General features: G+C 45.6%; 1 protein-coding gene across 6 annotated transcripts in view; it reads right to left on the minus strand.

Annotated features, from left to right (window-relative positions):
* The window catches only part of mapk8ip3 (mitogen-activated protein kinase 8 interacting protein 3), a 132,850-nt gene that overhangs the window by 68,478 nt on the left and 47,596 nt on the right, over positions 1-16,776 (minus strand). For 3 of the 6 annotated variants that reach the window (XM_078240825.1, XM_078240824.1, XM_078240823.1), the window contains exons 7-10: positions 16,272-16,423; positions 14,673-14,729; positions 10,950-11,126; positions 1,160-1,210 (exon numbers count right to left, since the gene is read on the minus strand). In XM_078240825.1, coding sequence (XP_078096951.1) covers positions 1,160-1,210; positions 10,950-11,126; positions 14,673-14,729; positions 16,272-16,423 — 437 coding nt within the window. The remainder of the gene's footprint in view (positions 1-1,159; positions 1,211-10,949; positions 11,127-14,672; positions 14,730-16,271; positions 16,424-16,776) is intronic. The other 3 variants (XM_078240828.1, XM_078240826.1, XM_078240827.1) reach the window with 2 other exon arrangements.

Below are 16,776 nucleotides of genomic sequence, written 5' to 3' on the forward strand. Positions count from 1 at the left end.
ATTTAAAACTGCAAGGGGCGAGTTGGGGTTTGGCTCAAATTTGAAATTTAAAAAAAAATCTAAACCACAATCTCAAAATGACTACCTTGGATTTTTACATTGTGTGTGTGTGGGGAGAGGGGGGGGGGGGGGGTCTGCTTTGTAGATTCCACTGTGGGTCACTCTGTGTCTCAGATCCTGGGAGAGCGGAAATAGTTACGTTGGACCAAAAATGAAAAATACCGGAAAATCTCAGTAGTTCTGACAGCATCTGTGGAGAGAGAGTAGAGCCAACGTTTCGAGTCTGGATGACCGTTCGTCAGAGCTGAGAGGAAAGAGAGTCAGCAGAGATTTACACTATGAGGGTTTCAGATTCCAGCATCCGCAGTATTTTGCCTTTATCATAGTTACGTTGGAGTTGGGCTTCAGATTTTAAAAATGGTAGCCATTTGACCCAAGCGCAATCTACCTGTTACTGAGCGCTAAAATTCCCTCCGATGTCTCGTGAGAGACATTTTTGAACAGAGAACTGATCACAAAGAGAGGGCCATATCCAGAAGGCCTGAAAGTCTTGCCTTCATGAACTCAGAAGTCGAACAAAGAAGAACGTCCAGGGTTAATAAACTTTCCTGGGTGCTTTGGCAAGAGCAAAGTACACTGTCTTAACAAACCAGATATGTTGCAGGAGTGACGATTTAGCTCATTTCATATTTTCAATTGACCGCGAATCATCATTTTTGTCAAAAAAAAGCTGGAATGGTTCTCACAATTGCATCTTAGTTTTAAAGGTGAACAGACATCTCAACATTGTGGGCCGAAGGGCCTGGTCCTGTGCTGTACGGTTCTATATTCTATGTTCCACAAACTATGCTAAAATTCACAGCCTTAGAAACCGAGACAAAACCAAGTAGATTTGGAGTGAAGACTGGCCCTCACAAACCCCCAACTAATCTGTTGCCCAACTGTACTTAACTTGAATGTCACTCTACAACGCCCACTGATCATTAACAACACCCTGAGCATTATTATCCATAAGGCACCGCGCGTCTGACTTTTAAACACAGAAGCTAAAGTGCTCAAAAGCTGCCTGCGTTCTCGGATCCCCCAAAAGCCTAAATGGTCAAAATCCCCAACTTTGACCCTAACCCTGTTAAAGCCCCAAGGAGCTGATATGCCGTACACTTGTTCATTATCTGTGTCTGGTTTCTTCTCCTCCTTAGGCACTTTCTGTCTACAAAAAGAAAACATAAATTTCAAATTAACAAAACGTACATAATGGAAAACAAAAATACACACTTCTCGAAAAGAAAGATTGTCTGCAAGAGCTCATGCTATTAGAGATGGAACTTAATTATTTAAAATAACAACTGTGCCCCCTTATGCAGTAGACCTAACGTTCATAGAATCCTACAGTGCAGAAGGAGGCCATTTGGCCCATCGAGTCTGCACTGACCACAATCCCACCCAGGCCCCATCCCCATAATGTCATGCATTTACCCTGCTAACCCCCTGACACTGAGGGACAATCTAGCATGGCCAATCCATCTGACCCGCACATCTTTGGACTGTGGGAGGAAACCGGAGCACCCGGAGGAAACCTACGCAGACACGGGGAGAATGTGCAGACTCCGCACACTGAGCCGGGAATCGAACCTGGGTCCCTGGCACTGTGAAGCAGCAGTGCTAATCACTGTGCCACCAAACCGCCCATGAAATTGTGCATGTTTGGATACTGCTCACCTTCTGCTTTAGCTGTTTCTTCAGCCTTTTTTTGTAATCTGTCTGAATCTGTATCTGTTTCTTTGCTGTGTAACATTCTCCTGGTTTGCTTTACTGAAGTTCCTACTTCTTCTGCCCTCCGACTCACCTTTCAGATATATTCTGCCTCTATCTACAATTCGAGAATCTCTTCAATCTTCTCATCCACATACACTAGCACCACGTAAATAAATACCCACTGTTTGTTCTACAAATCAATGGATAAAATTCCAATGGGCCTGAAGTGGACATTAAGCTGTTTCAGTCATCACTTAGCTGATGTGATCACTCAGTCGCCCCGGGATTACTCAACACTGCTGCAAAGGTTTCAGCAACATCACTAAGGCTGAATCATCAAGGTAACGCACTGGACCTTCACTCCTTTCCAACTTGCCCATCATGGACACAGACGCATTCTTAACCCCGATGAGATGATTCTGCCACAATCAAGCCTTCACATTTATTCTGGCTAAGGTTGACTACATTGGGTGGCACGGTGGCACAGTGGTTAGCACTGCTGCCTCACAGCACGAGGGAACCGGGTTCAATTCCGGCCCTGGGTCAGTTTGTCTGTTTGCACGTTCTCCTCGTGTCTGCGTGGGTTTCGTCCGGGTGCTCCAGATTCCTCCCACACTCCCGAGATGTGCAGGTTGGGTGGACTGGCCATGCTAAATTGCCCCTTAGTTGACATGTGAATTTTTAAATACTAAAAGCCAAAGAATTGCTTTTTGTTTTGATTTGATTTATAATTGTCACATGTAATACAGTAAAACAGTAATCACAGCTGCAATACAGTTAAAAGTATTGTTTCTTGTGCATTATACAGACAAAGCATCCTGTTCATAGAGAAGGAAAGGAGAGAGTGCAGAGTGCAATTTTACAGTCATAGCCACGGTGTAAAGAAAGATCAACTTAATACAAGGTAGGTCCATTCAAAACTCTGATGGCAGCAGGGAATAAGCTGTTCTTGAGTTGGTTGGTACGTGGCGTCAGACTTTTGTATCTTTTTCCTGCTGGAAGAAGGTGGAAGAGAGTATGTCTGGGATGCGTGGGGTCCTTGATATAACATTGGCCTGATGGTGATTCCTCCCACCCTCCTCACCTTGCCAAAATCCCGTCTATTGTATTGGGTTATTGGCGGAGGTTAGGAAAGGTACAAGTTGTAAAGTGGCTCAAAAAGCATTAGTAAACTTGGGGGGGAATCATTGTAAAGTTGAAATGATGGAAACAGCTGCAATATCTATTATAATTTTCCCCTATATTGATAATGAGGAAATTTACTCTCATTTAATTAAAATTAAAATAAAACAAGATAAGAGCTTATTAAAATTGCCACATTTCTTTAGATGACATAATTGTCATTTTGGAAATAAATATTGCAGTACAATATGAAACACTGAAATCCAGATGATCTGCAGCACTCCCCTTGGGAATGGTGATCCACTGGTTATGTCAAGGGACTAGTCTTTCCGGGCGGGGCCTGGACTAAGTTGTTTGTTCTGATTGGAACATGCAAGCTGCTCACCAATTTACAAGCCTACTTTGAAAGTTGCATCTGTTGGGCCTTGGACATCAATGGGGCAGCTGACATTTGCCATCACAACTGGTTTTCAATTGCTGGTTGTCTGCTTAGCGAGCTACTCACCGTCTGGGACAAAAGGTTTTTCCTCACATACCCCCTTAAAGCTCCTACCCCTTGAACTTATGCCCTGTATCTGAGTCTTCTCAGAAATTGCTGGCCTTTTCTTGCTGCTGCATGTATACTTTTCCCTCCAGCATGTCCATCAGGTTACGGCTTGCTGATGTGCCCATTGTGGAGTTGCTGTTTACAGTATCTTGAGCTCTGTTCTGCCCATTTCACTATTGACCTTCCCTGGCTGTGTGGTCAACGTGGTGTCAGTCGAAGGTGAGCTTGGGCAAATTAATAATGATGTGGAGATGCCGGCGTTGGACTGGGGTAAGCACAGTAAGAAGTTACCCAAATTAATAATAACAGCCATTGTCCATTGACTCTGTCTACACTTCCCGCTGCCTCGGCAAAGCAGCCAGCATAATTAAGGACCCCATGCACCCCGGACATTCTCTCTTCCACCTTCTTCCATCGGGAAAAAGATACAAAAGTCTGAGGTCACGGACCAACTGACTCAAGAACAGCTTCTTCCCTGCTGCTGTCAGACTTTTGAATGGACCTACCTTGCATTAAGTTGATCTTTCTCTACACCCCAGCTATGACTGTAACCCTACGTTCTGCACTCTCTAGTTTCCTTCTCTATGGTACGCTTTGTCTGTATAGCGTACAAGAAACAATACTTTTCACTGTATACATGTGACAATAATAAATCAAATCAAAACAAACAGCAATTCTTTGGTTTTTAGTATTTAAAAATTCAAATGTCAAAAAAATTATCAGTTCTGGATTTTTCATAGCATGAACTAGTTGGACAATTGGCTCCTGGAATAGAATCCCTTCAGTGCAAAAGGAGGCCATTTGGCCCAGTGAATCTTCACCGACTCACCAAAAGAGCATCTTACCCACACAGACAGGGGAAGAATGGGCAAACTCCACAGAGTCACCCAAGCCAGGAATCGAACCCAGGTCCTTGGCGCTGTGAGGCAGCAGTACTAACCACTGTGCCACCGAGTGGTTAAATGTGTAAATCAGGAAGTTGCTGAGAGAGACGTCCTGCGCCTCCTGAAACTGCGAGAACAGCAACTCGCTGAGAGACTCGTCATTCAAATACATGGAATGGTGTAATTCCCATTTAGCACAAGGTACATGTACTAAGAATAATTTCACTCCAAAACAGCAATGGTACTTTTTGTTAAATTTGGATACCCAAATCTATATTTACTGTGAGAAAGACTGACCACCCAGCTGGAATGGAATGTTTTACATGTGGTGGGAACTCTTGTTCTGTTCATACAATTAGCTAAATTAATCTTGTCTCTAGCTGCAAACACGAGGCCAAAACATTGTCTGATTTCAAGAAGAAATTAGATATAGCTCTTGGGGCTAAAGGAAACAAGGGATGTGGGAGGAAGGGAAGATCAGGATATTGAATTCAAATGAGAATCACAATGGTGCTTTAGAGCAATCCCGATATAAATGTAGTTTCCAGTGCAAGTCAAAACACACTAGCTTCTATTATAATTCAAAACTAACTGAAAATGATATTTGTTTCTATTGATAACTTTTATAGTCTGAAAATAATTATAGCTCATTGTATTGTAGTTTGCAACCTCACCTTTTCCAAATATTTGGCAAAAATCTGCGTATATCGATTTAGTGTTAAAACCCTGAAGTAGAGAGGCAGATATTGTTCAGAAACCACGTACACAAGTTTAGTGCAATTCGGACATTTGCGACTTTGACCAATCACCTAGAATATGCAACGTACTGATGTACAAAACGGCCGAATGTACAAAATGAATACATTCAAAGACTATTTCCTCGGGTGGATGGAGCTATTACAAGGGGGCATAACTATAGGGTTCATGGTGGGAGATATAGGAAGGATATCAGAGGTAGGTTCTTTACGCAGAGAGTGGTTGGGGTGTGGAATGGACTGCCTGCAGTGATAGTGATAGTGGAGTCAGACACTTTAGGAACATTTAAGCGGTTATTGGATAGGCACATGGAGCACACCAGGATGATAGGGAGTGGGATAGCTTGATCTTGGTTTCAGATAAAGCTCGGCACAACATCGTGGGCCGAAGGGCCTGTTCTGTGCTGTACTATTCTATGTTCTATGTTCTATGAATTCGATGATCAGTCATGATCATCATGAATGGTGGAGCAGACTCGAAGGACCGAAAGGCCTACTCCTAGTTTCTATGTTTTTGTATCAACTCCTAACAGAGTATTAATTCCTTAGATTTAAATTTGTGTTCTATGTTTGAGGGGGAGCGGGTGGGGAATGGCCTAGTCCATATAATACAGACTGGCAATTCAGGGCACTACTGACAAAGAGTACTGCACAGTCAGAGGCACTATCTTCCAAATGAGATGTTAAACCAAAGCTACATCTGCCCTTCCACATGGACCTAACAAGAGCCTGTAATACTAGTTGAAGAACAGCAGAGGAATCCTTGTCAATCTGTCCTCCTTAGCCAATGTTGCCATAAGAGATTATCTGGCCATTATCACACTGCGGTTTATGGAAGTTTGCTATCACATTTCCCAAGTTACAGCGAAACTACAAAAAGTATTAAGTACAGTCTCAAAAAGTTAACTTTTTGTTTCTCTCTCCACAGGTGCTGCCAGACTTGTTGCCTTCATCCAGCATTTTCTGCTTTTATTACAAAAAGTACTTAATTGGTCGTAGGGTATTTTAGCGCATCCCAAGATTGTGAAAGATACTCTGGCAATGCAAGTATTCCTTTCTTCACGTTTGCTGATTTCCTGAGTTTGGTTAATGGTAGAGGGAGACAGCTATACAGGTGAGGAAATCATGGGCATACTACCCATGCTGCTGCCAGCATTACATTCATCCCTAATGCTTAGACAGCACCTTCCAAACCCACAACCACTTTCAACTAAAAGGACAAGGGCAGCAGACACATGGGAACACCACCACCTGCAAGTTCCTCTCCAAGCCACTCACCATCCTGACTTGGAAATATATCGCCGTTCCTTCGCAGTCACTGGGTCAAAATCCTGGAATTCCCTCCCTAACGGCATTGTGGGTCAACCCACAGCACATGGACTGCAGCGATTCAAGAAGGCAGCTCACCACCACCTTCTCAAGGGCAACTTGGGATGGGCAATAAATGCTGGCCCAGCCAGCGATGCCCATGTCCCATGAATGAATTAAAAAATGTCAGGATTTCACTGGTGGTTTCTTTTCACCATCAGTGGCACAAATTCAGAACGATTACGCTACAGACTCCCGAGGAAGCAGAACTGGTGACAACGCAACCCTTTAATTAACTAGGAGTGCAGGATAAATCGGGCCGCTCTCTCAGAGGGCCAGGACAGGCCTCTTTTAGCGCTGTATAATCCTACGATTTTAACATTTCTACTTGGTCAATACAATACAAGACCATCACTCCAGTCTACAACATGCATGTAAAGGTGCATATTGCCACATTAACCCTCTGTGAACTAAAACACTCCACCACAGGAGAAACTCATCATTCCAAACAGCCTGCTTCACTTTTAAATTGAAGCATTCTTTTAAACCCTCTTCAAGATCGTACAATACTTACGCAGCGCATATACAATGTCTCTCTTCAGCCTCGTCCCTCCCCATCTCTGCAATCTTCTTCAGCCACACAACCTTCTGACATATCTGCGTTCCTCTAATTCTGACCCCTTGAACATCCCTGATTTTAACTGCCCCACCAATGGTGGCTTTGCCTGCGCCTTCAACTGCCTGGGCCCTAAAACTCTGGAATTCACGTCCTGAACCTCTCCACCTCTCCCTCCTTCCTTAAGACAATCCTTAAAACCTACCTCTGACCAAGCTTTTGATCATTGGCCCTAACATGTGGCTCAGTGACATATTTTGCTTGACGATGCTTCTACGAAGTGCCTGGAGACACTTTGAACAGGGTTTTCCAGTCCTGCCATGGCAGGATCCATCCCCGGAGATGTGGTGGACCAGCCAAATGTCCACTGACTTTTGACAGGACCAGATGATCCTAACAGTGAGTAGGGAACAAAATTCCCACCTTCTATATCCAAGGCGCTATATAAATACACGCTGTTGCATATACACCATACCATTGTACACAGAATATACACTGCATGCCACCTACACACTCCATGCACCATAATCAATTTTCTTTTATTCATTCCTGGGACATGGGCATCACTGGCTGGCCAGCATTTATTGCCCATCTCTAGTTGCCCTTGGAGGGTAGTTGAGTGTCAACCCATTGCTGTGGCTCTGGAGTCCCATGTGGGCCAGACCGGGTAAGGACGGCAGATTTCCTTCCCTAAAAGACATTAGTGAACCAGATGGGTTTTTCCGACAATCGACAATGGTTTCATGGTCATCAGTAGATTCTTAATTCCAGATATTTTTTATTGAATTCAAATTCCACCATCTGCCGTGGCGGGATTCAAACCCGGGTCCCCAGAACATTAGTGGAGTTTCTGGATTAATAGTCTAGCGATAATACCACTAGGCTATTGCTTCCCTTCTAACTCACGTTAATCTCGGAGTTAATTTGCTTTGTATTTTTGCCTTTATCTTGTATTAGAATGGTGACTAGCCAGGAGTCCTGGAAATGCCATTTCCCATTGCATGAGCACTCAGCACAAAAGCAGCTCCTTGGGTCAGTGTCTGCTGACGCTTCAACCTGAGCCGTTTTTCTTGGCAATGGTGATTTGGCATCGTCTCCCCACACTCTGGAGCAGGGCAGGAGCCCAGACTATCCCATCTGGAATGGAATTCCAACCCGTGCTACTGGCATTACCCTGAACCGCATGTTAGCCGACTGGCCCAATGAGCTTGCTGGCCCTCCCACTATGAAGTTACAGGCAGCCAAATGGATCAGGTTGAGCATCAGTCTATTTGTTAATCTACTCATAAAAACCATACAAAGAAACCTGTTCAACAATGAATCAAAATAAAAACAGAAATTCATACATAAACTTTTTCATCCATGTTAGTAATCAGAGGAAAATAACCACAGATAGGGAGTCCACTTCGATTTCACGACCGTGCCCCTTATAGTCCATCTCACTATCACCACAGTCATAGAATCCCTACAGTGCAGAAGGAGGCCATTCAGCCCATCGAGCCTGCACTGACAACAATCCTACCCAGGCCCAATTGGCATAACCCCATGTATTTGTCCTGCTAATCCCCCTGACACTAAGGGGCAATTTACCATGGCCAATCAACCTAACCCGCACATCTTTGGAAGGAAACCGGAGCACCTGGGGGAAACCCACGCGGACACAGGAAGAATGTGCAAACTCCACACACACAAGTCATCCGAGGCCAGAATTGAACCCGGGTCCCTGGCGCTGTGAGGCAGCAGTACTAACCACTGTGCCAGTATATAGTCTCTCATATAGTCCACCTCACTGTCACCACAGTTCCCCATATACAACACCCGAAGATTCACATCCACTGTATAGAATTGGATCTTCGAGGCGCTTTGTGGAATATTAGTTCCCTAACCGAACTGGTTAAAGACATTTTCTGATTTTATTTAAAGAAGAAACCTCCCAATGGGAGCTCTTTTTTCAGAACTTATTTATAGAAACAATTTCTGAATAAGAATCATAGAATCCTTACAGTGCAGAAGGAGGCCATTAGGCCCATTGAGTCTGCAATGACCACAATCCCACCCAGTCCCAATCCCCATGACCCCACATATTTACCCTAGCTAGTCCCCCTGACACTAAGGGGAAATTTAGTATGGCCAATCCACCTAACCTACACTTCTTTGGACTGTGGGAGGAAACCGGAGCACCCGGAGGAAATCCACGCAGACACGGGGAGAATGTGCAAACTCCGCACAGATAGTGACCCAAGCCGGGTATTGAACCCAGGCGCTGTGAGGCTGCAGTGCTGGGCGCTGTGAGGCTGCAGTGCTGGGCCCTGTGAGGCTGCAGTGCTGGGCGCTGTGAGGCTGCAGTGCTGGGCGCTGTGAGGCTGCAGTGCTGGGCGCTGTGAGTCAGCAGTGCTGGGCCCTGTGAGGCTGCAGTGCTGGGCCCTGTGAGGCTGCAGTGCTGGGCGCTGTGAGGCTGCAGTGCTGGGCGCTGTGAGGCTGCAGTGCTGGGCGCTGTGAGGCTGCAGTGCTGGGCGCTGTGAGGCTGCAGTGCTGGGCGCTGTGAGGCTGCAGTGTTGGGCGCTGTGAGGCTGCAGTGCTGGGCGCTGTGAGGCTGCAGTGCTGGGTGCTGTGAGGCTGCAGTGCTGGGCGCTGTGAGTCTGCAGTGCTGGGCGCTGTGAGGCTGCAGTGCTGGGCGCTGTGAGGCTGCAGTGCTGGGCGCTGTGAGGCTGCAGTGCTGGGCGCTGTGAGGCTGCAGTGCTGGGCGCTGTGAGGCTGCAGTGCTGGGCGCTGTGAGGCTGCAGTGCTGGGCGCTGTGAGGCTGCAGTGCTGGGCGCTGTGAGGCTGCAGTGCTGGGCGCTGTGAGGCTGCAGTGCTGGGCGCTGTGAGGCTGCAGTGCTGGGCGCTGTGAGGCTGCAGTGCTGGGCGCTGTGAGGCTGCAGTGCTGGGCGCTGTGAGGCTGCAGTGCTGGGCGCTGTGAGGCTGCAGTGCTGGGCGCTGTGAGGCTGCAGTGCTGGGCGCTGTGCCACTGTGCCACCTTTGTCATTTCCACAAACTACATAAACTATTCCTTCTGCTTCAACTGCCATTTTATAATGCCGTGCTGTGGTTTATCCAGAAGAGCTCCAACATTATCAAGAATGTTTAGACCCACAGCTAACCTGGCAGTACCTGCTCAGAAATGATGTGATTGCATAAGTATGATTAAACACGGGGAGAACGTGCAAACTCCACACAGACAGTGACCCAAGCCGGGAATCGAACCCAGGTCCTTGGAGCTGTGAGGCAGCAGTGCTAACCACTGTGTCACCATGCCGCCCACTTTTAATAACCTTCCTTGTTCCATGATTCTGCTTGTATATTTATTTTTTTCACCATTCCCAAACGTTTAGAGAAGAGTGCTGATCTTATCATCAGGAAAATTGGCTGGGTGACCTTCCTGAGGCTGACAGTATGAGGAGGGTTTCGACATGCCTATTTAATGACTGCTTCTCAGATGGATATTAATGCAGTTTCGTCACACTGTCTGGCTCAGTACCTGGCTCAGGTGCCTCAAGGAACATCAATACTTAACATGTATCAAATCTCAACAAACAGTACGTTTCATGCCAGTTTGTTTTCAAGCACTAATTATCAAAAGGCACTCTTGTTGGTTCAATCCCTCTTCAGAAAAGCGTACTGAAGGGGGCGATTCCTTCAACACAATATCCTGATGTTAAGACTCTTCAAGAAAATTAAAATAAATGGCAGCATGACTTTTGCAAACAACCTTTCTTTGACAGTAACAAATTATTACAAATGGAAGAGGAGCAAAAGAAATAACAAGCAAGGCAAATGAATAATGGAAATAAAATGGTGAACATAATGAAAATAAGCATAAACATATGTAAATCGCAAACTGTATTAACCCTGTGCCATGGGAGCAGGCTGAATATGGGTGCTGTACATGTGGGACAGGCCACACCTTTCCGGCTGTTACTTACTCCTCAGACAGGAAGTCTATGGCACGTGTTCTGTCTGCAGTCGATAACTGGGACATGGTGTGGCTCCGGCGCTTGGTGAAGCCAGAAGAACCATAAGTGTTGGGAGCAGCATAATGAAGGACTGGGGGCCTCTTTGTTGGCTGGGCAGTAGCAGAAGAGCTGAACAGACGGCTGAAACTGGAGGCAAAGACAACAAACAGAGTAACAGTAAGAAAGAGACTTAAGTACCAGTTTGCCACTGCAGCCCAATATTGATAACAGTTGTGTAAAAGACTGCTTTTTTAAGATATATATAACTAAACTTAAGCTCAGCAACATGAGTGAATTTCAGGATAAGAACTAAAGCGTATACTAGTTTGATTTATTTTTTCGTGTCACAAGTAATGGCACTACTTGCAATGAAGTTACTGTGAAAATCCTCCAGTTGCCACACTCCAGCGCCTGTTCGGGTACATTGAGGGAGAATTTAGCACGGCCAATGCATCTAACCAACACATCTTTCAGACTGTGGGAGGAAACTGGAGCACCCGGAGGAAACCCACACAGACACGGGGAGAATGTGCAGACTCCGCGCAGACAGTGACCTGAGCCGGGAATCGAACCCGGGTCCCTGGCGCTGTGAGGCAGCAGTGCTAACCACTGTGCCACCGTGCCGCGCAATTCACCTGCAACTTGCAATATCGTATTAGTTTCCAAGTCACATAATTGAATAACAGAACCAAGCCCTTCCACCATGAGAACTGGTATGATAGAAACTATAGGCTTTCAAAACTTGAAACAAACCTGGCTCTCCCCATCTCCAAAAACTCCACTCTTACATATTATAAAAAAAGCTGGAGTGCATTTGAAGAACATAACATTTGGCATTGAGATTGAACTCATAAACATGGGAGCAGGAGAAGGCCATTCAGCCCACAGATGCTGATTCGCCCTTTGGTTAGATCAGGGCTGACCTGCACCTCAACTCCATTTCCTGCATGTCCTTTAATACCCTTAACGTAACAAAATACTACTGACCTCAGCCTATAAAACTGACTTGGCCTGAACTGCTTTTTGCAAAGAGAGAGCTCCATTATCCACTGTGTGAAAAAGCAACCCCATAATTTCACACCTGCATGGTTTAGCTCTAACTTTAAGCTGTCTTGTTTTGGATTCTCCCAACAGAAGAAAGGTTTCTCTTTATCCACCCGATTGAATCTATCATTTCACACACCTCGACCAGATCATTCTTCAACCCTCTTACAAATGAAGGTAATGCAAATCAAACTTTATTTTATTTTTCCTCATAAATTAACCCCTTTAAGCACTGGTATCATCCCAGAGAATCTCCATTGTAGCCCTGCCCAGGCCAGTATATCTCTCCTAAGGACTGGGGCAGCACGGTGGCGCAATGGTGAGCACTGCTGCCTCACAGCGACAGGGACCTGGGTTCAATTCCCACCTCGGGTCACTGCCTGTGTGGAGTTTGCACATTCTCTCCGTGTCTGCGTGGGTTTCCTCCGGGTGCTCCGGTTTCCTCCCACAGTCCAAAGCTGTGCGGGTTAGGTGATTGGCCATAATAAATTGCCCCTTAGTGTCAAGTGGATTAGCAGAGTAAATGTGCAGGTTTACGGGAATAGGGCCTGGGTGGAATTGTGGTTGGTACAGACTCAATGGGTCGAATGGCCTCCTTCTGTACTGTAGGGATTCTATAAAGCTTCAAACCAGATGCAGTACTCCAGTTTGAGACTATGGAAGCTCTGTACAACTGAAATATCGTTTCCTCACTTACGAATTCCTTCACCTCCATTGGCCTTTTTGATCACTTTTTTGGATGATAACTTTTTCTGATATACATTGACCACCTAGACCTTAGTGTACAGGTGGATGCTACGAAACTTGGAAGCATTGTGATTTGTGAGGAGCTTAGGGCAGAACTTCAAAAAGGACGTAATCAAGTTGGTGGAATGGGCGGACGGGTGGCAGATGAAATTCAATGCGGAGAAACGTGAAGTGATTCGTTTTGGTAGGAAGTACGTGGAGAGACAATAATAAAATAACAGCGCTAAAGGGAGTGCAGAAGCAGAGGTACCCGAATGTTTATGTGCATAAGTCATTAAAGGAGGCAGAACAGGTTGAAAAAATGGTTAATAAAGCATAAATTATCCTAGGCTTTATTAATAGGGGCACAGAGTACAAGAGCAAGGGGGTTATGTTGAACTTGTACGAGACACTAGTTCAGCCTCAGCTGGAGTATTGTGCCCAGTTCTGGCGCCGCACTTTAGGAAGGATGTGAAGGTATTGGAGAAAATGCAGAAGAGATTCATGAGAATGTTTCCAGGGATGAGGAACTTCAGTTGCAAAGATAGATTGATGGGGGGGAAGAAAGAATGTGCAGGATCAGGGGGAGAAGGCGGGAGAGTTTGAAGAGCCAGCACAGACGTAATTTTTTTAAAAGTTTATTTATTAGTCAAAAGTGAGGCTTACATTAACACTGCAATGAAGTCACTATGAAATTCCTGTAGTTGCCACAGTCCGGCGCCTGTTCAGGTCAATGCACCTAACCAGCATGTCTTTCAGACTGTGGGAGGAAACCCACGCTGACACGGGGAGAATGTGCAAACTCCACACAGACAGTGACCCAAGCCGGGAATCAAACCCAGGTCCCTGGCGCTGTGAGGCAGCAATGCTAACCACTGTGCCACCGTGCCGCCCATGCATGATGGGCCAAATGGCTTCCTTCTGCGCTGTAACAATTCTGTGATTCTGCATTTCTGTCTTTGTGATTTGTGTACACAAATACTTAAATGTTTTTGATCCTCCATCCGACTGATCTCACCCCAGGAAGAAATATTCTGATTCATTGTTCTTAGATCGAAGGATATGAAATGATGCTGTTCTCTACCTCTAACGCTTCTCTGCTTTCCCTGAGCCCACTGGGCCAAACTTCCTCTGAAGCCTCCCCCAGACACTAGCCCTGAGTGGGGTCCATAACATCTCTAAACAGCGAGAGGAAAGATCACGAGAAATAATCCAGTCTAGGTGGTTGCTCACTCTTTCCATAGATCAGCCAAAAAGATGACAACGGTAGAGTTCATAGAATCCCTGCAGTACAGAAGGAGATCATTCGGCCCATCGAGCCTGCATCGACAGCCACAGTCCCACCCTATCCCCGTAACCCCACACATTTACCCCTGGTAATCCCCCTGAAACTAGGGGCAATTTAGCATGGCCAATCAACCTAGCAGCGTATCTTTGGACTGTGGGAGGAAACCGGAGCACCCGGAGGAAACCCACGCAGACACAGGGAGAACGTGCAGTGACCCAAGGCTGGAATTGAACCATGGCGCTGTGAGGCAGCAGTGTTAACCACTGGTTCTGGGAGCAAGCTGCCCACGCATACCACACCGACTGGAAAATACTGATTTTTACACAGCTTGGAAAATACTAAGAGAAATAAAACTGGACTTTTAAAAATTATTCAAAACGACAGAGGGCTGTGGAGGTCAGGTCACTGAGTGTCTTTAAGACAGAGATGGATAGGTTCTTGATCAATAAGGGGATCAAGGATTACGGGGAGAAGGCAGGAGAATGGGGATGAGAATCATATCAGCCATGATTGAATGGTGGAGCAGACTCAATGGGCCGAATGGCCTAATTCTACTCCTATATCTTATGGTCTTATGGACATGCATTTCAATTTTTTTTAATCTAACAGCTCTAATCGGACATTAAAGTACTTACAACTGCCAGATACCAGACTTCTTCTTCTCCTGGATGGATGGATACTCTCTTGAAGCTCTAATAAATATCAAAAATAACACAGTCAATTTCACATTTTACACACATTGTCCTACTTGGTCAAGGAGGGTGTGGGATGTTACTGAGTAGGTGGAACTTGGTCCTCCAAACCTGCTAGTACTGTTTCAAACATTGGATCTAGCGAAAACATTGCAGGGTCAAGTTGAATTCCCAAGGCAGCTCAAACTACTGCACCAAACCCAATGGTCAAGTCAACCCTAAGGGCTTGAAATGCCAGGGGCTTGCCAGCCTATAGTGCCAGGTTAGCCACTGCTATGCTGACTGCCAAATCACCACTCCACCCACTCAGATTATGCTGCAAGATCTATCCACCACACATCGGTGATACCTACATTGGTAAGCAATCTGCAACTGCGCAGTATTAAGCTACAGCACTTACAGAAACGACAGCCCCAAACTCATTCCAACCTGTTTAGACTTTCTGCGGCATTATTCCGTCAGCCTACCCTGTTACTTTCCAAGCTTTAGAGTCACTGGTTTCTAATTTACAAAAGCTGAAATTGAAAGACTCGTACTTCGGGCTGGAAGACGGCAGACTCAATTGTCATTCGTGGCTCTCGACAGCTCACCTCCATCAATAAAATGGTGACCTGATTATCATTAAATAGGAACAAGCGCGAACATAACAGACAGAAGCACAGTCATGGATAATTGAAGACTCTTCAGACCATGTCCATCCAGGTATTTTAACTCATCACATTCAATGCTCCAAAGGTCTGGGCTGATAAGATTCCTCCAAATATCATTTCATCCTGTGAAGAAATGTTCCCGAATACCAAGACTATTTCTCACTAATCTAAATGTGATGTGGAGATGCTGACATTGGACTGGGGTGGGCACAGTAAGAAGTCTCACAACACCAGGTTAAAGTCCAACAGGACCAAATAAACCTGTTGGACTTTAACCTGGTGTTGTGAGGCTTCTTACTGTGCCCACCCCAGTCCAACGCCAGCATCTCCACATCATACATATCTGGACAACTGGAAGAACGTTCAATAAAAGATCTCTGATTATAACTTATGTCTCATTTTTTGGATGCCTCAGGCTAACAAGGAGGTCATTGGAGATGAAACAGTTCTATGTCAGTAATGCAGAACGAACTCACAGAAAATCAGCAACTCGTTTTTACACCACACGTGAATTTCTCTCTCGCTGACATGAAACTGGCTGTCACTGCAAGCCACTTCACACCACTGACAAATGTCAACTTCACCCCCAATCCATTTATCAGGTTGCCACATCATGCAATTCATTACAATACATTGGGAATCAATCACTGCTAAAAGACAACGTGTGATATAAAAGGAACGTCGGAACATCAACAATGTCAACACACTACACACATGTTCAGCGAGATTTGCCATGTTTCAGCCAGGCTCAGGCATGCAGTGTTCCACTTTTATCCTTGATGGTCAAAAGAAAAGGAGACAGGACACGGTGCTGGGACAGGAATGAAAATAAAGCCACCACTCTGTACAACACATACGTCTCCCATCCATTAGACGGGGTGCGCCTTCCCACCTGATCATCTCAGTCCACCTGACAGCCTCCTGCAGCTCCATCAACCTCTCCTTGTATTGGTTGCGCTCCATCAGTACCCGTGCCATCTCCACCCGGGTGAAACGTCGTCTCTGCGCCACTGGTACCTCATCCTGTAGGTTATGGAAGCATTGCTTCACCAGAACAGATAAAAACCAGCACCCTTATATACTGTATTACAGCGGTAAAGTGAATTTAACACATTCAGAACAGAGCATGCAGCATCTTCCTCTGGGCTGGAATCCATTTTAGAAGCATCAAGCAAAAATTGAGTGCAGGAGGAAGGGGTGTAACTTTGGAAGGTCCCTGGTCTTTGCTACCTTGTCCCTATGTTTTAATTCTTCTTGTGCCACTGAAAGGAACAAAAAGTGATCTCCAACCACACCCTCTACCCGGCTGCTTTTGCTTAAAACGTACATTAAAATAGCCAGAGGGCATAGTTCAGTTGCCATGGTTGACTCATTTTCTAATATCCAGCTCCTCCCTG

This window comes from Mustelus asterias, chromosome 23 (assembly GCF_964213995.1).
Source record: "Mustelus asterias chromosome 23, sMusAst1.hap1.1, whole genome shotgun sequence".
Classification (NCBI taxonomy): domain Eukaryota; kingdom Metazoa; phylum Chordata; class Chondrichthyes; order Carcharhiniformes; family Triakidae; genus Mustelus; species Mustelus asterias.